This window comes from Chelonia mydas, chromosome 9, assembly GCF_015237465.2.
Source record: "Chelonia mydas isolate rCheMyd1 chromosome 9, rCheMyd1.pri.v2, whole genome shotgun sequence".
Taxonomy (NCBI): domain Eukaryota; kingdom Metazoa; phylum Chordata; order Testudines; family Cheloniidae; genus Chelonia; species Chelonia mydas.
This window is the reverse complement of record NC_057855.1, coordinates 27,175,528-27,203,039: the sequence shown is the minus strand read 5'-3', so window position 1 is coordinate 27,203,039 and position 27,512 is coordinate 27,175,528. Positions and strand designations below refer to the sequence as shown.

The following is a 27,512-nucleotide window of genomic DNA, read 5'->3' as shown; positions in this document are numbered from 1 at the left end:
CAGGTATGTCATGTTACATAACGTTTACATGCTTATACATATAAACAGAATATTTGTATGTGTTGTACAGAGAAAAAGAGACAAAGAATGACAAGAAAACTGAGAGGAACTGTATTTTAAAATGCAGTCACTAGAATACTCTGTTCCTGGTTTGTCAATGTGTCTGGGTATCTGAGGCAGGAATCAGTCACCAGTTCTATACTAGAGCTCTACCACTGACTTGTGGACATGATGTTGTTTTTCCTCTCATTGAAATTAAAATGCAGTTTTCAAAAGGGTTGGATGAAACTAACCCAGGGTGAGTGTTTTTTCTCATCACTGTAGTTCACCAAAATTATAAAGAAATTGGTCTAGATAAAATGTTTTGTCAGAAAAGTCCAAGTCCTGTAATGAAGGGGAATTGTAAGAATTAATTTACAGTGGAAATTAATTTCCTGTTACAGTTTCATTTGAACAGACTACCAGCTTCTGTTTCCTCCATACCTATTATGGTAGCACTCAGTTGGTTAGTTGCCAGGGCTCTGTTGTTCCAGAAATAGATACTCACTCCATAGTAATAGTTTAATTTTTTTACTAGCAAAGTGGTAGCGACTCTGATTACAGGTTAAGTTGGTGTGTGCAGTATATGGATGGGGTGACCACCTGTCCCAAATTGGGTGGGACAGGCCTGAAATGCAGAGTTCAAGTTCCTGTCCCGGGCTGAATGACTCTGGGACAGCATTTGTCCCAGAATCCCTCCGGCACAGCTCTGCACTTTCCCTGAGGCTCAGGGGTGGCACTAGTCTCTTCCGTGGCGGGGGTCTGAGGTGAGCCAGGCAGTAATAAGAGCTGGTCAGGTAGCTTGGGCTGCTGTGGGGAGCCTGGGACTGTCCACCTGCCCTTGGTGGTGTGCCTTGGGGGGGCAGGGACACTGGCTGGGGGCTGGTCTTGGGCACCCCAGCCCCCCATCCAGGGCAGGTGGAGGGTTTGGGACTCCACACAGCTGCCCAGCTCCTTGGGCTGCTCTTACCATAGCCTGGTTCCAGCCTCTGGCCTGGCCAGGGCCTCCGGGTGGAGTGGGGTCTCAGGGGAAGAGGAGGAGGAGAAGCAGGGGGAGGGGCCGCAGCCGGGGGTGCAGGACTCCTGCATATGTCCCGCTTTTGCCTTTTGAAAAGATGGTCTCCCTATATATATGGAATGCACACAGGGAAGGGACAGCTGTCCACAAAAGACCTTGTAGTAATCACTGGGCCAAAGGAATCCCTGTGTGAAACTGAGTCCTGGCACAAGGGTGCAACTCCAGTGCAGAAAGTGCAGTTCTACTCTCCACCATCCTGAAATTCAAGGAATGAATGTCATTCAATATTTGAAGCAGGGCTACATTCTCACATTTAAAGTCTTCGGGTGGGACTTTAATAATTGCTCAGAGTTGCCTCATATTTGCTCCCAGTGCGAGCAAAGTTAGGTCAATGCTGAGTGCATTTGAAAAATCACATGCTATTGTACCTTGCAACCAAAAATGCCTCAGAAGTGAGCTGTATCTAGTTCCCAGCTTCAAATCCTATGCTCAGTCCACTAGGACGCTTTCTTTACTTACAGTAGAAGATTTCTTTTTTTAAAGACATTAATTAAGTGACAAATCAGAAGTGCAAAGAATTTGAAACGTTGAGCAGCTTGCATTTCATACACATCAGATGAACATAATGGTCTTTTATACTATCCTCGCTTTATTGACTCTGATTTTGTTTCCACTATGTACAGCACATACAGGAGATACTATTATTCAGTTAACATCACTGCTTGCCCTGGGAGAAAGTGATAGTGTTGGTGTGGCCCCTTCTTCCCCCCAAAAAGTTGCCATGCTCCACTTTTCTCCTTACTCTTTTTTCAGCCTGCAGCTGTGAGAAGTGTGTGTGTGTGTGTAGCATAAACTACACCCCCTCCCAGAATTGTTGTATAGATTAAAATAGTTTAATGATGAATTCTTCTGTTTCATAAATGATAATTTATAACCAAATGCAAAGTGATTCGTAGTAGACTATAATGCCAGTCTAAGCTGGGAGTCCTGTTAAGATGGCAAAGATTGTTCTAATGGTAACAAAGCATTCTTTTCCTCAGTGGACTTCCGTACTTTACAGAGCCAGTCACAGGGCCGTGGATGCCACATTTGTGCAGTCTCTTTCTTCAGAAGAATGGGACAGCCCCATTCCAGTTGATGGCTGCCCCCTCCCACTTAGTTCTGATTGCCATCTCCACAGAAGGAAATCTCTTCTCTGGATCACTTTCTTCACAGTGATTCTTTTCCCAATGATGAGAATGAGTGTCTGAAAGAGCAATGCCCCAGATTCAGTGAAAAAACCCCAGCAATATGAGTCTAATTGCTACAGCTCCATTGGCTGTTTTGTGCAACCGCTGATCAGATTTTAAAATCCCACATTAGAAGCCTAATGGGACTGTGTGGTAATATTCTGCTCTTCTACATGCAGAGCTGGTCTAGAACTGCTAGGCGAATGCAGCTATTGCAGATGAAACTCTAGACTCATGGCAATATGTAGTTTAAATTTAACATAGGTGGCACTACTTGCTTTCCAACAGTTCATAATTTCAAAGGCGACTGTTTTAAATGTTCAGTTTTGGGGGTCAGAATTTCAGAAAGTGAGGCTTGAAGTCTGTGGGCATTACAAGCATATGGGCATGCAACTGGAACGAACTGTTGGTGTAAAAATGGACAAGGACCTCACATCCTAAAAATCTGACCCTAGTTTACAATAGCAGTAATGACCTCTGGGTGGCACACTTCCTGGCAGTTTAAGACCAGCTATGTTAAAGGCCCTTGGGCTCTCAGTCCTTCCCCTTGATTATAAATAGGCTGGAGAGGCCCTTTCCGTCAGTTATTACTTGATTCTGAACTCAGTGAAACGGTTCAGAATAAAGTCTTGCTTTCCCATGGGTTATTGTGCTAGTCATTAGCTGTTTAGAAGGCTGTTACTGAAAATACATCAAAGTCTGCACCTGCAGCAGCATGCAAAGCTCAGGATATACAGTTTATTAAATCAGAGCAGCCATAACGTCCCCTAGTGGCTTTTATATAGCAGTGATGGGGCAAAGGGTGGTGGGAAAGCTGCAGGTGGGGTTACAATGTAGTGCATGGAATGAAAGTATAATCGTTGAGTCACAGTTCTAGGGGCCATCCAACCAGAGTGGCAGTCCCTGAGCCACCTCCTGCAGATCCAGTTCCCGGCTCCAATAAACTGCTGTACCCCAAAAGACCTAGCCTCAGCGGCGTACAGTGCAGTAGAGTAGCAGCAGACTGGCCGTCGTGGCACACTCTCTTTCTGTACCTATTAGACACAAATGGATGATCTGGCCTATGGGCTGCAACATCATGATGTATCTGTGCCATTGTTTCATTAGGGGAGGACAGTTTTGTGATTAAGTCACTGGACTGGGACTCAGGAGATCTGGATTCAATTCCTAGCTCTGCCATTGACCTTCGGCAGGTAATTTAATCTCTCTGTGCCTCAGTCTCCCATCTGTAAATGTGGATAATAATACTTCCTCTCTTCCACCCTTGTCTATTGAGATTGTGAACTCTGTAGGGCAGGGGCTGTCTCACACTAGGTGTCTGTACAGCACTTGGTACAGTTAGGCCCTGATCTTGGTTGGAACCTCAAGACACTACTGTAATACATGTAATAATAATAATGTGATCCCAGTCCTGCATGGTGCTGTGCTCTCAATTCCTATTAATATTGGTGGGTATCGAGGATGCTCAGCATCTCAGAGGATTCTTGATATTCATATATAGATTCAAAAGTGGTCAATTCTACTGACAATATTCTTAGATATCGCCCCAATAATAGAGCTTCTGCTCAAGAATATTATCCCCACCCAACTGATTATGTCTCTTAAAATCAGCTTTTGATCTGAGCTGTCTCTTATGCACTGTTTACTGTATCTCTACATGAACAGACTAATATTAAACACTGACAGTGATATACATTTAAATATCTTTCTTTGATAAGCTTAAATGCCTACCTACTGTTAGATGTACTGTTTTTTTCTGTGATGGCTGCCCATTATATAAGTAAAGATCAAAGATGTGTTCCATTTTCCAGTCAGATAAGAGCAGCCTGTTTGTGCTGAAGAGAACACTGTATATGCCACTGATGTTGCACAGCCAGATGGGTAATTTAGGAGTCTTTAGCATGCTTCCAACCTGGGGGGAAAAGGGTATTTCAAACATACTTTCATTATTAATAGGCACTTAATGTCTATGTTGCTTTAAAGGAACATTAGTTTTACTGCTCTGAATACAGAGTTACTAGGAGGTATTACTGTCCATTCCCTCTAGTAATATCTCTACAGATACCTTTTAATCAGGACATGAGTAAATAAGTCAAGGTGGTATGAATGATATATGTCTCAAGTTGAACTCCAGCGCTGATGAAATCCTCACCTGTGCTTTCATGTCTATTGATTTACAGCAGCTGAGGATCTCACCCACTATGTTTTAGCTTGAGAAGTGCACTTTGCTTTATGGATAGTGTAATAAAAAACCTCCAGTAGATCCTAAGCCTGGGAATATATTTACGGGAATCAGCTTTTAAAAATAACACTGACATAATGGGGTTCCAAATGGTCTAAGAAAGGGTGAGATAATGAACGGGTTGTAGCCAGTTTAACAAATTGTGGACCCAATTCCGCAGTCCTATGCTCATTCTAAAGTGCATTTGTGCAATTGCTACTGAACATTGGTGCTATTCTGTCAGTAGGTCTATGTGGTAATGTAAGCAGCTAACATCAGCATCTGAAAATATAGAAAACAAACAGTGGTATGATGTGGTGTGACCGTGGAGAGTAAGGTGTATTCAGCGGGGTTTGAAGGGCTGAACATTGCAACAAGAAAAGTCTTTCTAAAAGTATGTAATATATTTCTCCCCACGAGTAGCTGTGAACTCTCCCAGTCCAGTATGTTTCCAGGTAGTCTGAGCATTGCATTATCCTCCAGGACCTGCTTCATAATGTCTCTTCATAGAAACCTCAGACCTCTGGGCTAGGTTCTGATCTCAGTTACACTGGTGTAAATATACAGGAACTCTCTTGGGCATAATTCTCATTTCGCTTACTTATATAGGTTTTAGGGCTGTCAATTAATTGCCGTTAACTCATGCAATTAACTCAAAAAAATTAACTGCAATTAAAAAAATGAATCACGATTAATTGCACTGTTGAACAATAGAATACCAATTGAAATTTATTAAATATTTTGTATGTTTTTCTACATTTTCAAATATATTGATTTCTATTACAACACAATACAAAGTGTACACTGCTCACTTTATATTATTATTTTTTATTACAAATATTTGCACTGTAAAAATGATAAACAAAAGAAATAGTATTTTTCAGTTCACCTCATACAAGTACTGTAGTGCAATCTCTTTATCGTGAAAGTGTAACTTACAAATTTAGATTTTTTTTTGTTACATAACTGCACTCAAAAACAAAACCATGTCAAAACTTTAGAGCTTACAAATCCACTCAGTCCTACTTCTTGTTCAGCCAATCGCTAAGACAAACAAGTTTGTTTACATTTATGGGAGATACTGCTGACTGCTTCTTATTTACAATGTCACCTGAAAGTGGGCACAGGTGTTCGCATGGCACTTTTGTAGCTGGTGTTGCAAGATATTTATGTGCTAGATATGCTAAACATTCATTTGCCCCTTCATGCTTTGGTCACCATTCCAGAGACATGCTTCCATGCTGATGACGCTCCTTAAAAAAAATAATGCGTTAATTAAATTTGTGACTGAACTCCTTGTGGGAGAATTGTATGCCTCCTCCTCTGTTTTACCCACATTTTGCCATATATTTTGTGTTATAGCAGTCTTGGATGGTGATCCAGCAGATGTTCGTTTTAAGAACACTTTCACGGCAGATTTGACAAAACGCAAAGAAGGTATCAATGTGAGATTTCTAAGGATAAATGCAACACTCGACCCAAGGTTTAAGGATCTGAGGTGCCTTCCAAAATCTGAGAGGGACAAGGTGTGGAGCATGCTTTCAGAAGTCTTAAAAGAGCAACACTCCGCTGCGGAAAATACAGAACCCAAACACCAAAAAAGGAAATCAGCCTTCTGCTGGTGGCGTCCGACTCCGATGATGAAAATGAACATGTGTCAGTCTGCACTGCTTTGGATCGTTATTGAGCAGAACCCGTCATCAGCATGGATGCATGTCCTCTGGAATGGTGGTTGAAGCATGTAGGGACATATGAATCTTTAACGTATCTGGCACGTAGATATCTTGTGACGCCGGCTACAACAGTGCCATGCAAACGCCTGTTCTCACTTTCAGGTGAAATTGTAAACAGGGAGCAGGAGGCATTATCTCCTGCAAATTGTAACCAGACTTGTTTGTCTGAGCGATTGGCTGAACAAGAAGTAGGACTGCGTGGACTTGTAGCTTCTAAAGTTTTACATTGTTTTATTTTTGAATGCAGTTTTTTTTTTACATAATTCTACATGTGTAAGTTCAACTTTCATGATAAAGAGATTGCACTACAGTACATGTATTAGGTGAATTGAAATATACTATTTATTTTTTTATAGTGCAAATATTTGTAATAAAAAATAAATATAGTGAGAACTGTCCACTTGGCATTCAGTGTTGTAATTGAAATCAATCTATTTGAAAATTTAGAAAACATCCAAAAATATTTAAATAAATGGTATTCTATTATTAACAGTGCGATTAATTGGACAATTAATTTTTTAAATCGCTTGACAACCCTAATAGGTTTTATAGTGATGTAACACCACTTAAGTTGCTTTGGATTTATACAGGGGTAAGTGAAATCAGAACGTGCCCCCATAACTTAAAACAGAAAAATAATGGGGGTGCTCTCTAAATGGTATAAAATGTAGTAAATACTGCTGTTACAGAGAACAGGCCAAATTCAGTTCTGGTGTAAGAGGACATAAGTCCATAGACTTCGATGGAGTTGTGTCTGCTTACAACAGGGCTGAATTGGCCTCTCATGAAAGGTCTTGTGTCTCTTTTGGCAGGCTATTGTGAGGATCACTTGGGGAAATGCAAATTTAATGTCTCTGGATGTGGCCTTTGAACCTTGTTTTCATTGCTTTTCCATTAGGTTTGGACTCTGATGTCATATGATATATATTTGGCAGTCTCAGACCAGCGCTTCATCGACAAACAGCTTGCATCCAATGGCCATTAACATTAAGTCTGGTGTGTAAAGATGAATTACCAAGGTGAAATGAGATATGACCAATCTAGAGACAGAATAATTCCTCACTTTGAGAACAAAATCTGTCAGGCAGAATTAAGTACTGAAGAAGAAGGAACCCCCTAAACAGTTTATAGACTCTAGTCCTTAGACATATCCATGCAGTAGTTTATTAGGAAAGACAGCTAAGATTAACTCTAGCATTTGATGGTATAAATAATCCCTCATACATAAAAGAAGAAAAGAAACTTTATGTTTTGCATTATTGTGTATTCTCTCTTGTTTGGGGGGAGGGGGGAAGCATCCTATCTAGAAAGTAAAGCAAGTCAGCTGAAAAAAGTGAATTGGACAACAATGTCTTGTATGTCAAGTTTGAAATGATCACCATGCTATTGATGTACGTAAGCCTCAAGAGCATGACAATGAGAGTAACACATGTAAGGAAAGAAAGAACAACATGTATTGAGTCTTCTCTGGATAAGTGAAATTAACCCCAGAGGGTCATGTTTGCATTCGTTCTGCATTAACTAGATCTGTGAAAATATTTCAGTCTTAAAAAGGGAACTAATATAAGAAAACCTTGGCTCAGGTCCACAAAGGTATTTAGGCTTCCAAATTTGGATCTGGGCCCTAGTAACTCAAGACCTTAAAATAATGTCCCAAGACATTAAAAGACTCTTCAAGCAGCTTAAATCCCATCTTCATAAAGGGCAGACTGTGTTGTTTTAAACTCCTATGGGAGTAGGCAAAAAGCAGATGGAAGTAGCAGTTTCCCAGCATTGACAATCTAGAAGTGTATTTGAATCTTTAAAGCAAATCGTGACTGACTAAACTTCACAGAACCTCTGGGAGATAGGTAAATCTTATCCTTATTTTACAGAAAGGGAAACAGAGGCATTGACAGGGTATGTGAACTGCCCCAAAGCCACACAAGTCAGTAGCAAAGCCAGGAATTAGAACCCAGAGAATCATGACTCTCAGTCATGAATACCATCCATCAGACCACACTGCCCTTCTTTACATATACATCAGAGTGTTTCATTGTCTTCATTCTTCCCATCAGCGATACTTTCACTCTTCAGCCAATTTTATTACTGTGTTTGATGAGTTGCTCTGAGGGCTGTAGCTTTGAAGCCCTGGAGTTTGCAAGGCAACACATTGAGCACTGGGGTTGTTCTCCTATGGCCTGAACAAGGGTGCTGAAAAACCCTTAGGGAACAAAGGAAAAGAATAGGGAGCACTGGAACCTATACAGCAGCTCCTCGGATGTGCTGGTGGTGTAGGCATGTGAGCAAAGTGTGGTTGTTTTAGCCATCTAAGTGGAAGCTCCTGTGATGCAGCAGGCCAGGGATTGGACAAAAGGAGGGGGCAGGAGTGTGCCTTAAAGGTTCAGCATATGGGCATCTAGCAGTGGGGATTGAGTATGGGAGGCGGGTGGGAAAGTGTGGGAGCTGTAGACTGAGAATGTGTGTGTCTGTGTCCAGCAGTAACTGTAAATGTGTGGCCATCCATTGCCCTTTTGTATTGGCAGTGAGTGGAGTGTGACTTATACAATGAGAATGTGTGTGTGTGTAGACCTGGCTAACTGGGGCTGGCTACATTTTGGCTTAATGCAGACATTGTCAGCATTAGTTCAGATGGCTTTCTACAAATGTATTTCCATGTTTTCTTTGCATGATCCTCCTTTTCCCCCTGTCCCTCCTCCCACTGACTCCACCTACTTTCTACCCAGCTACACTCAGATTATGTGCCTGTGATCTGTTTTTATGCTAGTTTTGTGTGTGTCATTGTTGGCACATTTTAGCTGCATGGCAGGGTGGCATTGAGACAACAACCCTGTAATTACCTAGCCTTCAGACGCTTTACTTCATCACTTATTGCCTATTCCCTTATTCCACTGCCTTTTTCCAATGCCATGATGTGGCCCCCACCCTCAGTAACCGTTGTGCTTTCAGTATATTGCCCAACAGGAACCTTTCTAAGATGGTTTGCAGGTTTCACATGATTTGTCTTCATTAGTATTTTATCTTGAGTTACCTAACTCAAATTAAGAACACGCTTTATTTTCCAGTAAAGATAAGCTCCCAGTCTACAGAGGCTAAATGAAATTTAAGGGGAAAGCTGATGATATATAGTGCACTCACTGTAATAATCTAAAGCCAGGGGATCTGAGCATAGGAGTGTCAGTGCAGCTCAGTGATTTGCATACGCTCTCACCTGGAGGGGTCTGTAATGCTCCACTTCCTCCTTGTTCCAGTGTAAATAGCCCACATCATTGCGGGCCAGGACTCCATGCAATAGTTCTTGCACTCCACCTTCACTGTCAAATTTCTGGAACCCATTAAATACATGTGGACTTGCTCTGCCTGTTAAAATGACGTTGAGAATTGCCTAGAGGGGAAATGACCTACAATTACACTTTCAGGCAGCGGAGCAGAAACTACGCTCTAGAATTCCTTGCTGTTGTTCATCTTTCCTATAGCTCCTTTTTTTTCTCTATATAGAGTAGGTGGCACAAAAGCATGATTTCATACACATCTGTCTTAGGCATTTTCAGGACACCTGTCACCCTGGTATCTACATGCCAATAATAATACTTGCCATTACGTAGAGCCTTCCAGATGTCACTTCCCTGTGACAAAGATAAGTATTATGAACTCCATTTTACAGATGGGGAAACTGACGCAGAGAGGTTAAGTGACTTTCCCATGGCCACATCGTGAGTCAGTGGCATAGCCAGGACTAGAACTCAGAAGCGTTGCCTCCGATCCCAGGCTCATTCTGCTAGACCATGCTTGTGTTGATGGAAGTTTCAAAACTGTATAATCAGTAGTAAAAACCCCATTGTGTCTATTGGAATGTGAGGATGGATTCATTATATTAATTAATGAAAATATGGGCAGGCAGCAAAACCAAACTCAGACTTCTGCTTACAACAGGTTGCCATCCATTACTTCACCAGGATGTGCTTGCTATTAAAGACAACTTCTGTTCTCTTCTCATTTCCACTTGTTTTGCAAGCGTCCTCAGAGAGGAAAAGCAATTGCTATGATTCTGAACCCTAGGCACTTAAATCTTGGTTGTCACTGATGTCTCCCACAAATAATTGCATAGGTGCTGAAACTAGGGATGCTGCAGCACTCCCTGGCTTGAAGTGGTTTCCATTATATACAGGGTTTACAGTTTGGTTCAATGGGCTCTCAGCACCTCCACTATAAAAACTGTTCCAGCATCCCTGAATAACTGAGGTTTATTTTATGCTGCACAAGGACATATATCTATTCGCTTCCCCCAACACCTGCTTGTACTTCTGTATTATCCTTTAGTGTGCCTTGAAGATAGACCTAAGTAGGCGATCTGTACCTTCTGATGCCTTTTGATTCAAGTAACTAGAAGCGGGAAAATATTTGCATTTACATTTGTAATGCTTGCCATGTGAGCATTTTTGCATTTTGTCAAAAATCCAAAACTGGCCCTATTTTTGAAAAAATACCAAACTAAAACAAGCCCACTATCATGTGAACCTTTTAATTTTGCATGTTTTTAGACTTAATTTCCTGTTTTTATGATCTTTTGCCCCCAAAGCCACATAATTTTCAGAGGTGGAAAAATACCTAATGAAGCCACCATAGCAGATGTCAGGAGAATGCCTGAAGCTTTACACAGCCCAGCAATGCCCTTGGCAATAAAACACAGCATTTTGCGACAGTAAAAACCATAATGATGGCTCTCAATCCTCATTGTCATTTCTGGATATAGACATCCAGCACAAAGTAATCTGCTTTTCTTCTCTGCAAATAATAGGTGCCAGATCCTTAGCTGGTGGAAACTCATGTTACATCCATTGAATGAGGATCTGTCCCATAACCCTTTATGGCTTAACATTTGCCCTTTAGCAAAACATAGTAAAAGTTATGACTGTTTTTCTACCTCAGCCACCAAATGATGTAGGAAATCATCTTCATCATGGGTAACATTAGTGATTCAAATTCTGGGAGACCAACAGTCAGCTATGGTAGGTGTATGAACCATGAACAATAAAAATCATCTGTTTGATAGGACTTGTAGAGGCTGACGCAAATAGTTTTTGAGTGGGGTGGGATGGGGATATCTACTGGGCCTACTCTTTGCTGCCTGGTTTGTTCTGTTTTCTCATTGTATTTTGGTGTGTGGTGATATTTTTTGAGACTACAAGTTTAGTTGTGGCCAGGACATCTAGAGTTTGTGTACAGATGTTCTTTTTTATATTTTAAATGGAAAGTAAGAAATCATAAAAATATTTTTGTAATTGGGAAGACCTTGATGGATTCTTTCTGAAATTGAAAAGACTAGAAGCAATAATGGAAATTGACCTAAAATGCGTACACTAATGTTAAGACAGTCAATTAGGAGAGCACGATTCTAAAGTGTCAGAATTACCTTTTGACCATATTTGGAAGTGGAACCATTTACTTTTAGGTGGGTCTTATTAACAATTGTGAATATTAGGTAAACTGATTACACATATTTTACAAGAACCATTCAGGAAAAAATCACATGGTCCTACCTGTCTACAGATGAAGTTTCCAAGACTGAATTGTAACAGATGAGATGTTGTGAAGTCTAGGTCTTTTTGGAGCCTGTGCAACCAAAAACAAAGTATTATTGTGGTGTCAGCTGAATGATAGGAATGACTCTGTACATCAATGTATGATTGTCAAGAAAAATTAAAGTGGCAATATGTTCCTCAGGGTTCTTTTGTTTTTCTTTATTACAGGCAAGGCAGTGGTGATTGAGCTATACTTTTATTTATAAACCCAGGTTTAACTTTTATTCGAGTTGGATCTGAGATGCAAAATTCAAATTTAGACCCAGACCCAAACTTTCCCAAAATGTATGTATGTTTGGTTCACAAGGTTTGGTTCCAAGTGATCTCTAGCATTTTCTGGTAACTATTATTAACAATTCTGATACCTATCTTTAGGAATTGAACTGAAATGTTAGTGAGTAACATTTTGAAAAGTGCCTAAGACCTGGTCTACTCACCTATTTTGTATGGCTATATTTATTTTTGTTAGGGGTATAATTTTTTTAAAACTAAAATACTGATACAACTCTGGTGTGGATGCAGTAATATTGGTATAAAAGTGCCTTATATCAATACAACTTATTCCCTATCCTACATAGGAATAACTATACTCGTATAAAGCACCTTTACACCAATACAATTGCATCCATTCTTAGGGTGGGGATAGAGGTTGTGCCACTTACCTTTATTAGTATAGTTAGAGTGATAATTTTTGAGTGTATACAAACCTCTTAGTGATTTAGGTGTCTAAGTCCCATTGACTTTCAGTCACTGTCGCCACTATCTATGTGATAAGAGTTGGTACAATACAGGTATAATTTGGCTTCCCTCTCCTAATTCCTCCCAGTGTCATGAGGAAAGAGACCACTTCATATGATATTGCTAAACGTGTATAGAAGGTTTTAAAAAAAGACATAATTTACCTTTCCAATGTCCTAGAGAAAAGCAAGCTGTATAGAAATAAGATCACACCATGGCTTCCTTCACCTTTGAACTGATAAAAAAACAATAAAGAAGGAATTATGGCAGTTACCCATGACTGGTTGAGATACCCCTTCTGTTAACTCTTCAGATTTGTATCCCTTGCGCCTTTTGCTACAATCTTAGATGAAAATACTGGACCAAATGCATGAGCTGCTACTGCAGTCAATGGGAGCTTTGCCACTGACTTATTAATCACAGTAGGATCAGGTCAAAAGGGGTGATAGAAATCTTTCATATCATTTCTATTATTTCATAGAACAAACTACAATCCTATTTGTTGTTTTCTTTGTATGCAGATTTTAACAAATGATTTTAGTGACTTTACAATTTTTTTGTATTTTTACAAACCACTTTTTCATTAACATAAAATTTAGCTCCTGATTACATAGAGTGGAGTATCCTGATCCCATTGAAGTCACTGGCCAAACTCTCATTACTTTCACTGAGAGCAGGATCAAGCCACGTAATGTATTGTTCTAATTTCCTGTAGTGAAAATCAGAAATGATTCATGACATGTTCATTAAGTTTCTGAAGATCACATTAAATATGATGTTATAAGCAAGATCAGTTTTTACACAAGAAATAGAATGGGTGGGAAGCAGCAAAATAACTCAACATAAGAAATTGCTTATTCCTCACTTACACATTGTATATGATCACAGATAAATTTCTGAGCTGCTTCTTTCTCAAAAAATTCAAACAGCTGGAGCTGTAAGTCAGGAACATAAGAAAAAAATAGAACAGAAGACATTAATTATATCCAAAAGTGGAGTTTTCAACCCACTGTTGTATTTCTTTCAGACAAACAAAAGAATAATACAGGAATCTAATCTGACTCTGCCTGAACTAAGGCATTCAATTATATACAGGAAAACTAAATAAATAGTTATAAAGTTAACATGTTTGCCCTTTTAGGAGGGTGGGAGAAATCATAGTTGTTAATCAAAAATAATTATAGCCTCTGGATTCATATAAAGCCTTTATAAAGAGATAGAAATACCTTTCAGAGCTCCAGCTGTGACATGGATCTTAAAGTGCTTATAATTTGTAATGTATCATAAGGTAGGGCACGGGTTTATGAGATTTTATATTTGTCTTTAAAAAAAACCCCACTTTTTTCTGCAAATCTTGTTTATAATAGGTACTGTATCTTCTTACTTACTCTTTCAGTCAAGTTATCTATTTTGTAGTCTATATTGGGTGTAAAATAAGTATCAGTGGTGACAAGACATACAATGGCTTTCCGACGTTCCCCTGCTGTCCACAGAATATCTCCCAGAGATTCTGCAAGAGCGTTTTCTTGTTCTGTTTGGCTCATTTCACATAAACTGTAATGCAGGACACAAAAGAATATGAAAGGCATGGCAATGGCCGATGAAACTACCACAGGAAAATTCTAAGGCGTTGTGTATGCTCAGGGACATCCCTGATTCAGCACTCAGTGCTGGCATCTAAACATAGACAGGGCCATACTGGGCTTTGTATCAAATGAGCTAAAGGACCGGCACAAACGCAGCTACACCAACTGCTGGCAGTTGTTTGCTGAATCAGGGCTGTGCCTGAGGATAGCCAAGGTTGTTACGAACATTATGGTGTTGAAGGGTTTTCTTATTATTATAAACGAGTGCCCTGTGTTCTGACATGATTTGGTCTTTCCTGTGTTAGAACCATTTTATAAGCATGCTACAGAATTATGATACAGTTCAATGAAGGTTAAGGTTCTAATATTCATTCTCTAACCTGGGTTGCCTCTGTCTGCGTAGGTGAGACCACGATGTGTTATGATATGGTCAGGATACTATCATGTAATAACCTGATTCCTGACACAATAAAATATGTACGTAGATCAGCCTTAGTTGACAACCAAATTCTATCCCCACAGTAAAACCTGTGAGAGGAGGCCAGAGGACCTTGAAGGGTTTCTGGCAGATGATCCTCTCATGGGATGAGCTTAGAGGGTTGGAGGAGGCCAGAGTATGAAAACGATAGCCCTGAGGTACCTGCTTCTCTGCAGCACTGCCTCTGCCTCTCCCTAGAATCATGCTGCCATTGGCTGTCCATGTCACAGTGTAAGTTAGTGCTATTAGCAGCTGCATTAGCTCCTGCATGGTTATCTGCCGCTGTTAAAGGGGGATGGGGAGCATGGCTGGAAGAGGTTTCAGGAGTTCTGAGAGGGAGGACCTTGCCACACTGGCTTCCAGCCCTTCGGATGCGTTCCCACTCAACTTTAGTGTATTAGCTCCCCTCCAAGTCTCACTGAGAGGGGTTTAAAAGTCTCTGTTAGATATTTGCTCATGTTTTTGTCTCTCTCCTTTGGTTTCTCTGAGGGTGCTATTGAAGACTGTCACTGCCAGAGAAAGGAAGATCTACCTTTATAGCAAGTGCAGCTTTACAGAGCTATCCTGATTACCCTGTTTGCCCTATCACCTGAACTAGGGCTAAGCAAGTTCCTGTTAAATCCTGCCTGATCTCTCTGAACCTTGGGCTGCTTTTTGGGGGTTTCAGTGCTGCATGGCATAACCTATAAAGAATTAGGGCCTGGTCCCATTGACAGCAATGAGGTTTTTTGGTTCATCAGGAAAAGGATTGGGCCCTTGGTTTGACCATATTCTTGTTGATTTACTTTCTAAATAACACATTATATGAGCCATTGAGTTATTTTCAAATAGTGTTTAATGCAGGGGTAGGCAAAGTTTTTGGCCTGCAGGCCACTTCTGGGTATAAAAATTGTATGGTGGGCCATGAATGCTGCAAATTGGGGGTTGGGGTGTGGGAGGGGATGAGGCCTTTGGCTGGGGGTGTGGGCTCTGGGATGGGACTGGAGATGAGGGGTTCGGGGTACAGGAGGGTGCTCCAGGCTGGGACTGAGGGGTTCGGAGGGTGGTAGGGGGATCAGGGATGGGGCTCAGGATGGCAGGCTCCAGGCAGTGCTTACCTCAAGCAGCTCCCGAAAGCAGTGGCATGTCCCTCCTCTGGCTCATACGCGGTGGTGTGGCCAGGTGGCTCTGCACGCTGCCCCATCTGCAGGTGTCACCCCCACAGCTCCCAGAAGCAGCAGCATGCCCACGGACGGCTCCTATGCGGAGGCGTGGTGCTGGCCATGCAGTTCTGGACTCTGCCCCATCCGCAGATGCTGCCTCTGCAGCTCCCATTGGCCATGCTTGGCGTGGGAGCAGTGTGTGGTGAGCCCCCTGGCTGCCCCTACATGTAGGAGCTGGAGGGGGGACATGCTGCTGCTTCCGGGAGCCGAATGGCAAGCTCCTGACCCAGCTCCCAGCTGGAACACTGGAGCGGGTCAAGCCCTTGACCCCACTCCCTGGCAGGAGCTCAAGGGCAAATTAAAAGGCCTTATGGGCTGGGTGCGGCCCGTATTTGTCCACCCCCGATTTAGTGGTTTTGTGGCTGTCATAGTGAAATACTTGTCAACTCACATAGCCTGGTTCTCAGCTCCTTGACACCAGCGTAACTCTATTGATTTCAATGGAGGTCCTCCTGATTTACACCAGTGTGAGGAAAGAACAGGCCCATGAACTCCATGTGTTCACTAGCCTCAGCTAGTGTAGAGTTATGCCAGTTTACACCAGCTGAAAATCTAGACCAATGTGGTTACTTAGATTTTGGATCCGTCAAGGAAGATATCACATTGGAAACTGGAAGGATTTGCTAAGAAAGGAGCTGCAGCACAAACGGTTAAATTTTTTCCTTTAAAACACCGGTGAATTCCTATTACAATATATTCAGCCAATTAGCCAGCCTGAACCCCAAATCTGGCTCTTTACCAAACAGTGCAGTCAGCACATGCATTTGTTATCATTAAGAAGGACCACACGTGCAGAGAGGGATAGCACCTGTGTTTTCAGGGCTTTCATTCATTTTAGCGCTACCACATTGGTGTCCTTTGCAATGACTGCTGACCCCTGCCTTCTCCTTTCAAACACTGACAAAGAATGTGCTTGAGATCAGGGGAGGCTTTTAATTTCAGTTGCCAGTTCAAAGGCCGGCCATGCAGCATGGAAATTGTCCATAAGTTCTGGTCACCACAACTCAAAATGGGCCAAACAAGCAAGTCTCTTGGCCATAAAACTAAAAGATTTCTGAGAGAAAAATCTATAGCAAATGGACCAGATTCTGCTCTTCACGCTTGGATTTGCAGAAGCATAATGGAGAGTAGACTCTGTCTCTGTATAACACATAGGACAACACTAATCTTTCTGTTTATGTCCAAATAATTTAAGTAATTCGTATTTTTTTGTGGGAAAGTACATTTTCTTACCCTTGGAGGGGAATATTTTCCTCTCTATTTCTTACGAACAAGCAGTATTTAATGATGTACACCTGTACAGCCATCAGAATTGCTCTTGCTCCCCCCTAGAAAAATTTCAGAGAGTTAAAAAACCGTAAAAGACCAACCTCCTGCCCCATATACTAGTGGAACCAAACTACAATGCGCTGTGTGGATTTTATGCTTATTCCAGCTGTCTCTGACCAAAGTTTTAGCTTTCAAATACCAGTGTCAGTAATTTGTCCAGCCTGCCTGAGACTTCAAAATGGCCACCATGCTACTGACAGCTCTGGAGATAAATGGAAAAGTAAGTAGAGAGAGGGCTTATGAGCCTAAAATTAGGAAATCACTATCCAAGAAAGGGCACAATTTTGACCCTGCTAGATGCCTATGCTGGGAAGATGTCCCCTTTACTCCTTTATGCTGGCTACAGCTATCTGTATGGTGCAACAAGGGGAGAGAGCAGCTGCTGCCCAGTCACTACTTGTCATCCTGTGCAGTGGGCAGGCAGGGGCAGAGCGTAGGTGGAGTCTGCTCTGCACAGCAGTCTGCTCTAGATATAGGACAGGTTCAGGTTGCATCTGGCTACTTTCTCCCCCTCCCCAACAGACTCCCAGAGCACCAGAGGGACCAGATTCTCTGAATTGCAATCTGATTCCTGATCTGCTTCTAGAGTAACACAAATAGCTCCTGACCCAGGGCTCATTGCAAAGTCCAACTAAGGCCTAAATTAATAAATTAAGCAATAACAGACCCTTCAAGATTAGAAAGTTTTGGCCCGACTTGCTAAAAGTTTTTCAGTGACATTAAATGGAATTGCTAGAAAGAATTGCTACATAAATAGTGGATTGTGGACATTCACAACATTAATTGCTTACTGCAGTCGTCTTGCTTTTCTTTTAAGGCCCTGACCCAGCAAAGCACTTAGTATGTGTGTAACTTTAAGCACCTTAAAAAGAACAGGAGTATTTGTGGCACCTTAGAGACTAACAAATTTATTAGAGCATAAGCTTTCCTGGGCTACAGCCCACTTCATCGGATGCATAGAACACCCCTACTCTACTTGCGCTACATTGATGACATCTTTATCATCTGGACCCATGGAAAAGAAGCCCTTGAGGAATTCCACCATGATTTCAACAATTTCCATCCCACCATCAACCTCAGCCTAGACCAATCCACACAAGCGGTCCATTTCCTGGACACTACTGTTCTAATAAGCGATGGTCACATAAACACCACCCTATACCAGAAACCTACTAACCGCTATACTTACCTACATGCCTCCAGCTTCCATCCAGGACACACCACACGATCCATTGTCTACAGCCAAGCTCTAAGATACAACCGCATTTGCTCCAATCCCTCAGACAGAGACAAACACCTTCAAGATCTCTATCAAGCATTCTTAAAACTACAGTACCCACCTGCTGAAGTGAAAAAACAGATTGACAGAGCCAGAAGAGTACCCAAAAGTCACCTACTACAGGACAGGCCCAACAAAGAAAATAACAGAACACCACTAGCTGTCACTAGCTGTCAGCTCCCAACTAAAACCTCTCCAGCGCATCATCACAGATTTACAACCTATCATGAAAAATGATCCCTCACTCTCACAGATCTTGGGAGACAGACCAGTGCTTGCTTACAGACAGCCCCCCAGCCTGAAGCAAATACTTTCCAGCAACCACACACCACACAACAAAAACACTACCCAGGAACCTATCCTTGCAACAAAGCCCGATGCCAACCCTGTCCGCATATTTATTCAAGTGACATCATCATAGGACCTAATCACATTAGCCACGCCATCAGGGGCTCGTTCTCCTGCACATCTACCAATGTGATATATGCCATCATGTGCCAGCAATGCCCCTCTGCCATGTACATTGGCCAAACAGGACAGTCTCTACGCAAAAGAATAAATGGACACAAATCTGACATCAGAAATCATAACATTCAAAAACCGGTAGGAGAACACTTCAACCTCTCTGGCCACTCAGTAAAAGATTTAAGGGTGGCAATTTTGCAACAGAAAAGCTTCAAAAACAGACTCCAGGGAGAAACTGCTGAGCTTGAATTAATATGCAAACTAGATACCATTAACTTGGGTTTGAATAAAGACTGGGAGTGGCTGGGTCATTACACATGTTGAATCTATTGCCCTAAAGTTAAGTATCCTCACACGTTCTTGTCAACTGTCTAAATGGGCCATCTTGATTATCACTACAAAAGTTTTTTTCTCCTGCTGATAATAGCTCATCTTAACTAATTAGCCTCTCACAGTTTGTATGGCAACTTCCAACTTATCTGTATGTATATATATTTCTTCTTACTCTATGTTCCATTCTATGCATCTGATGAAGTGAGCTGTAGCCCACGAAAGCTTATGCTCTAATAAATTTGTTAGTGCCTAAGGTGCCACAAGTACTCCTGTTCTTCTTGCGGATACAGACTAACACGGCTGCTACTCTGAAACCTGTCTTTAAGCACCTTAGTAATTACATTGAAGTTACATTGGGACTGCTCATGTTTTCAAACGTAGGTACATGCCTGCTGGATTAAAGTGAAATGTGATCACATTTGTTCCTTATGTGGATCTAGAAACATGTTGGGGCTTCCCTTATGGGACATATTTTGAATTGCCGTTGGGGAGCATGCATATGATTTGAAGTCCTCTACTGTGCATTTCATGGAGAAAAACAACAAAAATAGTGTACGGCTATTTAAAGGATGATTAAAATGTTTAAAAGAAGTTGGAAATACAGACCTCAGGATTGACTCTATGGACTAGGGAATGACAGAAATCATGAGAAAAACTGTCTAGAGAGGGGACTGGATGAGGAAATCTGAAGGGACTGAATTGAAGAAACAAGTTTTATAAATAGGAGACGGTAAATGAACAGAGGGATCTGAACACCAGCAAAACAGAGCTGGTAAATCAGTGCAAAATAACAATACCAACAAAAGAAGAGCAATAGTAATCATATCTGGACAGTTATTACAGAAAAAAACAAAACCTTGAAGAAGCAAGACAAAAGAAACAGGAAGGAAAATCCCACTGCTAGATAGGGGAGTAAACTGAAGAGTTCTCTAAATGGTTAGATTCCCGTGTGCAGTTTCACTGCCTAAAGGAAGAACAGAGCACTTCATTACAAATCTCCTGGAAATCTCTAAATTAAAGAGTCCGCCAAAGGCATGAAAGGGGAAAAGTGCAGAAATGTCTCAAACTCTATTTCAGCCCATTACTTCTAGGACTATTATAAATAAATCCTCTCTCTTTTTGGTATTTATAGCCTTTAGATATTTGCAGACTGCTTTGTCCCCCCTCAGTCATTGCTTAGCCATGCAATATATTCAAGTCTTGTAATCTCTCCTCATAAATCATTCTCTCCAGACCCATAATTATCACCTCTGAGCACATTCGAATTTGTCCATATTTCTGGTATTTAGATGCCTGGGATAGAGCACAGTGTTCAGGTGTGATCATGCAGAATTAGAGTCCGGTAAAATTAGAGTACATTTGCAAATCCCCGCAGTTCACTCTGTGATACTGAAAACACATGGTCAGTCATTACATATAAAAATTTACCTTTTCTGCCTCCAAAGCATAGGATAGGTCAGAATATGGAGTGTGGAACTTGAAACATGATTTTTTCCATTCATAGCTGAAGACGTGGAATGTGTTTCCAAATAACATTTTTCGGAGCCCCTTAACATGAGAGGAATAAAGATAGAATGGGTCCGATTCTCATTTACACTAGGGCCAATTTACACCACTTTGGCAATGTAGAGGGGCCTTCAAGTAGGAGTAAATTACATTTACATTCACTTTCAGGCACCTTCCTTCACATTGCCAGCGCAGTGTAAAGTGGTCATAGGGTGCATCTACATTTGAGCTGGGAGATGTAATTCCCAGCTTGCTTACATGTGCCTGTGCCTAAAAATAGCAGTGCGTCCCTCGTGGCAGAGGCAGGGGCGTGGCTAGATGCCTGAGTACATACCCAAAGGGCTAGGTGGGATTGTACTTGGGAGAGGGGGAGCCGCCACCAATGACACTGTGCTATTTTTAGGTGCAAGCTTGAGCAGAACTAGCATGGGTACATCTATGCAAGCTGGGAATTGCACTTCCCAGCTCAAATATAGATGTACCCTTCGTGAGAAGCAGGCCCTATGACATGAAAGGAAAGGAAGCATTTTTGGTTAGTCACGATGACTTATTTCAGGTCTCAATTACAATAAAATATAGCTCTAGGTTAAATTATTAATTTTAGGTTATAGCACCTAGTTAAAAGGAATCCACTTTTTCAGATTTGCTGTTGCTCTTCTATGTAATTCCAGGAATGAAATTCTGGACCCACTGAAGTCAGTGGTAAAAATCACATTGAGTTAAATGGGGCCAGGACTTCACCCCAGAGATGCAAAGGGGCCATAAAACTGGCTTAACTGGCTGCTTGGGAAGTCTCCTGTGTAAGGCGAAGCATAGAACTGGTGTGGCTGTTCACTCTCCCTAGTGGAACGCCTTCATCCCTTTAGTCCTACTCACATGAGTGAAGCAATGTATATACGTGTTTGCCCATTCAAAATGGATAAAAAGCCATTGTGCACCGATCACTTATTGTGCTGCACTTCTAGTCAGAAAACACTTAATGGGAACACCTGCCTGTGGTGTTCACCTCATGAGAGCGTGGCATAGAAAAAAGAAGCTTGGTTTAGCCAAAAGAGAGCACGTTCCCCATACCAGTCAGAGTAGGGTGTTCCTGGGCAAACATCATGGGTCCCTCTGTGCACAGCCTCTGCTTAGGCTACTCCACGTCAGATATGGAATGATTTATGCACACAGGCTGTTTTATCCAGTGTGGAGAGATTCATTTGAAGTCAGTGCGACTACTCACGTAAGCAAAGTCATTCATATACATGAGTCTTTGCAGGACTTGACCCTTACTATCTATTTTGTAAAAAGAAAAGGAGGACTTGTGGCACCTTAGAGACCAACCAATTTATTTGAGCATAAGCTTTCGTGAGCTACAGGTGAGCTCTAGCTCACGAAAGCTTATGCTCAAATCAATTTGTTAGTCTCTAAGGTGCCACAAGTACTCCTTTTCTTTTTGCGGATACAGACTAACACAGCTGCTACTCTGAAACCTGTCTCTGTTTTGTGTGTGTTCACCAATGCAGTTCTCTTGTCAGAATTTTACCCTTTGTGTTAAATGCCTGAGCTTTATGTTACATGGGTGTTGTACATTAATAGATAACTGGGATTTTTATTGATCCTTACAGCCTGTAGGCACCAAAGACCAATTCTGCAAGTTCCCCATCTTCAAAAATCCCATTGAAGTCATTGGAGACTCTGCATATGGCAGGATCATGCCCCAAAATATTTAGTGACTTAAAAAACTAGCCTTTTGGATAAGGGAAGAATGTTAACCTAATCTCCTGAATTTATGACCAGTGTTCTGACACGTAGGCCAGTGGTTCTCAAAATGTGGAGTTCCCCCCACAGGGGAACATGGAGGAACATTTAGGGGGCACATGAGGCTGGAGCCAGCCTCCACAGGGAGCAGGGAGGGAGCTCCATGCTTCCAGCGCCGCTCCATCCTCACACCAGCTCTGCCTTCAACCCTGTTCAGCCCCGAGTCCTGCTCCACCTCCAGGTCCAGCTCCATCCTCGCTCCCTCTCTGTCCCCACGTGAGCTCCGACCCCAGTCACAGCTCCACTCCTCCCCAAGACTAGGTGTGAGCCCAGCTGCAGCTCCACTGCGCCTCCTGCTCAGGCCCCAGCCTGGCTCTGCCTCTTGCTCCAGCTCCTCTCCCATCCCCAGTTCTGCCCCCAGCTCCATCTTCAGCTCAAGCTCTGCTGCTGAGGAAGCTTTGGCTGTGCAGTAATGGAGGGGTGTGTGTGTAGACAAATTCCATTGCTGGTAATGGGAGGGAGGGTGTGACTGGAAAATTTTAAGCACCACTGCACTAGGCAACAAAAATACCAAATAGCAAAGAAACAATATCCTTTATTATTTGTCATAGTACCTAATAAACATTGTATTATATCAGTTTTGTGGCTTGTACAGCAACTGTGTTCTTTAAAAGCATAATAAATAAATAAATAATTAAATGTATATTCTTCTTTTATCAATACCAACAAACTGCAGCCTTGAATCCAATAATAATCTAATCATCATATAACACCAGATAAATTCCCAGGTCTTTCTTGATTTGGTGAGGTTAAATTACAGCTCATGCTTAATTGACAAGATATGCTTACCACTGCCATTTCTAGGGAGATAGGCAGGCCGCCCAGGTTTGACGAGACTGTAAGCGGTTTGGGGATTGAGAAAGGGATAGTGGATAGAAACTGTCCCTGCTTTTTGGAACTTCTAAACTGAGATGCTTCCATTCCATCCTTGTTGTCATAATCAGATTTGTGATTGTCTTGGTATTTCTATAGAGAGAAATGAACAGGACTTGTATATTCTTTCAGCTGCAGGAGTTAGAAGCTAGCTTATTCCTATGCTTGGTCCTACTAAGTTATTTCCTTCCCCCTCACCCCCCAGCGTCCTTTTTTCATAACAACATGGACATGATGAAGTTAAAGTTATTTTAAAAAGTGGTAAAAGATTAAGAATACATATTCTTTGTCATATAATTCCAGATAGTTAAAAGGAAACTATAAAATGACCAGTACACTGATGTTCTAGATTTGAAATAATACAGCAATATATTTAAAGAGACAGACTGACATGTAATTCTGCAACACTGCTCAAATGGTGCAGTTTTTGTAATAACTGTATAGTTATCTTTCTAACGGCTGTTTTAAGCCACATAATTCCTAATATTTTCTGTTCATTGCATTGTGGAAACTAAAACACAGGTAAAATCACTTTCATGAGTCAAATTCCCAACAGGGTCGGGCATTTCTATTTTTGGGGTTGGGAAAGGAATAAAACAAATACTTTTCTACTTACTATTTGGCTTTTCTTTACCTCTTCCTGCAGTATTTCAGTATAACTTAACTTTGAATCTACTCGTCTGTTGACTTGCTGCACTTTTGGACCGATGTCCATAGTTTGCCAGTATAACGAAAGCAGTTACAGGAGAAGTTACCCAGTGACAGCTGAACCTTGGAAAAGAGAATTGCCTTCCTAGCTGTCTGGATTACCAGAGAACAGGAGAAGATCTCTTTCTTATCTAGTGAATAAATCATCTGAGTCATAGGCAACTACTGGAAGAGAAGCTTTATTGCAAACAAAAAGACAAAGCTGTCACATCGGCACTTTGAATGTTTTTTCAACCCTCCCACCTACAAAATGTTATTTATCTAATATGTATTTTTATTTTGTCTTCCTTCCTTATACACTTAGTTTTGAACAGGATTTCTAAAGAGTTTAAATTATTTCATTGTCCCCTATTAGGACATGAACAATAATTAATAATTTAAAAAATCCAGAGCTATTTCTGCTTTAGAACAAATTTGTTCAGGAAGCCATTTAAGAACAGACTTCAATAAAGGTGATGCCTTTAATTTCAAGTTAATTTATTTTAAACATGCATGATATTGAAAGTCAAATATTGGTTTTATATCCAGAAATGATTGTATTATCCTAAATACTAATGAGGGTGAAAGAGTTATCTGTACATATTTATTGTTTTAAATTGCTTAATACGCAGTTTACTTGTCTGTCTGACTCACCTTTTATTTTTTTTATCAATGGTTGCCAATAACTTCAGCACATTCTAATGACTACAGTACAAAAATATGTAATCTATGACTAAACTTTGACATCTTTCAATTTAAGGTTTGGGGCAATACATACATTTTGTATTTCTGAACACTGTGTCTTCTTTCCTATGTTTTAAAATTAACCAAGAAACTCTTGACTTTTAGACAAAAAAGTTCATTATCCTAGATTCTTCTGTTACTTTGAACCTGATTATGAAAATTTCTCTTCCAAATATATGAAGGCTTGCTTCTCAAAGGAAAAATGTATAAGCAGAAATTGCTAAAACAGGCTTTTTTACAGTTTGATTATTATTTTCTTAAGAGAATACGAGCATCTAATGTGCTACATGTTACATGAGTAATCTCTTAAATGCGATTGCCTACTGAAGCAATCACAAAAAAGGGCAGACAAATACAAAAATGTTACCTTTGAGAAAAACAGTTACCTGGTGAATTGTATTATTGATTTTCAACCTGCAAGTGAAAATAAAACTCAGCTGAAAAAAATAAATGCAGTATTAACCTCGTACAGTTTTCTTTGACCAGTGGGGAAGAAAAGCTTAAAACCAAGGGATTATACTTGCATTTTGAAAATACATTTGAGAATGCAGACATAGAAATAAAACATTTAAATTTGTAAAACCCCTAACAAAAGACTATCTGGTTGTAAGAATATGTGAGAACAAAGCAGAATAAAAATCTTACCCATGGCAACTAAAAATTTCTCTCCGTTTATCTCGATTTGAAATTTTGCTGGATATCTCAGCTAGTTCCATTTGTTGTAAGCTGTGTTCACCATTGGATGCCTCCTTGTCCATCTGTACTCTGCACAAAAGTAAGAGATGTAAACATTAAAAATCAGGATATAAACTCCCTTGTATCTAAAAGAGAAATGACCCTCTTGGCACATATGCCTATATGAAGTGTCCTAGCTCATATCATCAGATCCTGATTAAACTTTTATTAGAGTTGGACATAGTTTGTTTTTTTCTGCTCACTGTATATACAGCATGAATGTTTAATCCAAGACACAGATTTATACAAAAACAAACTGCAATTACATATCTGTTTCAGCGAAATCTGAATAATTAACTTGATGGCACTAGGCTTGGGAGAGTGTAATCATTTTCATATAGCACTCCAGGGAAGCCTACCTAAGGACCAAGTCTTGATTCTATTCAAGTTGATGGCTAAATGCCCATTGACTACAAAGGGACCATGATTTGGACCTTAATGAATGCTTGGTGCTGAAATAAGTTTCCTGAGGAACACATTTACTAAACAGATATCTATGAACTCCGACACATTCAACACAGTGATGTTACTGTGGGAGACAAGCTAGTAAAAAAGATGAAATTTAAGATGAAGACTGACACCCTGTCTTTGACTGCCCCCCACTTGTCAGTGTTTAGAGTTGACTGTTAGACTTATAGACTGATAGACTTTAAGGTCAGAAGGGACCATTATGATCGTCTAGTCTGACCTCCTGCACAACGCAGGCCATAGAATCTCACCCACCCACTCCTGTAACAAACCCCTGACCTATGTCTGAGCTACTGAAGTCCTCAACTCATGGTTTAAAGTCTTCAAGGTGCAGAGAATCCTCCAGCAAGTGATCTCTGCCCCACGCTGCAGAGGAAGGTGAAAAACCCCCAGGGCCTCTGCCAATCTGCCCTGGAGGAAAATTCCTTCCCGTCCCCAAATATGGCGATCAGCTAAACCCTGAGCATGTGGGCAAGACTCACCAGCCAGACACCCAGGAAAGAATTCTCTGTAGTAACTCAGAGTAACCCACCCTATCCAGTGTCCCATCACAGGCCATTGGGCATATTTACTGCTAATTGTCAAAGATCAATTGTCAAAATTAGGCTATCCCATCATACCATCCCCTCCATAAACTTACCAAGCTTAGTCTTGAAGCCAGATGTGTCTTTTGCCCCCACTGCTCCCCTTGGAAAGCTGTTCCAGAACTCCACTCCTCTGATGGTTAGAAACCTTCATCTAATTTCAAGTCTAAACTTCCCGATGGCCGTTTATATCCATTTGTTCTTGTGTCCACATTGGTACTGAGCGTAAATAATTCCTCTCCCTCCCTGGTATTTATCGCTCTGATATATTTATAGAGAGCAATCATATCTCCCCTCAGCCTTCTTTTGGTTAGGCTAAACAAGCCAAGCTCTTTGAGTCTCCTTTCATAAGACAGGTTTTCCATTCCTCGGATCATCCTAGTAGCCCTCCTCTGTACCTGTTCCAGTTTGAATTCATCCTTCTTAAACATGGGAGACCAGAACTGCACACAATATTCCAGATGAGGTCTCACCAGTGCCTTGTACAATGGTACTAACACCTCCTTATCTCTACTGGAAATACCTTGTCTGATGCATCCCAAGACCGCCTTAGCTTTTTTCACAGCCATATCACATTGGCGGCTCATAGTCATCCTGTGATCAACCAATACTCCGAGGTCCTTCTCCTCCTCTGTTACTTCCAAGTGATGCATCCCCAGTTTATAACAAAAATTCTTTATTAATCCCTAAATGTATGACCTTGCACTTTTCACTATTAAATTTCAGCCTATTACTATTACTCCAGTTTACAAGATTATCCAGATCTTCCTGTATGATATCCCGGTCCCTCTCTGTATTGGCAATACCTCCCAGCTTCGTGTCATCCGCAAACTTTATTAGAACATTCTCACTTTTTGTGCCAAGGTCAGTAATAAAAAGA

At 41.1% G+C, this 27,512-nt stretch overlaps 1 protein-coding gene across 1 annotated transcript; it reads right to left on the bottom strand.

Moving 5' to 3' along the window:
• MINDY4B (MINDY family member 4B) lies at positions 1-25,604 on the bottom strand. Its single transcript, XM_043522545.1, has 12 exons — positions 25,491-25,604; positions 24,031-24,142; positions 23,331-23,507; positions 20,661-20,780; positions 17,060-17,154; positions 13,949-14,114; positions 13,430-13,495; positions 12,725-12,795; positions 11,781-11,853; positions 9,452-9,625; positions 4,018-4,198; positions 1-2,303 (listed from the first exon to the last, which is right to left on the bottom strand). Exons 1-12 carry the CDS (start codon positions 25,601-25,603, stop codon positions 2,164-2,166), a joined length of 1,488 nt encoding a protein of 495 aa, XP_043378480.1. The 5' UTR covers position 25,604; the 3' UTR covers positions 1-2,163.
• Positions 25,605-27,512: the final 1,908 nt, after the last annotated feature.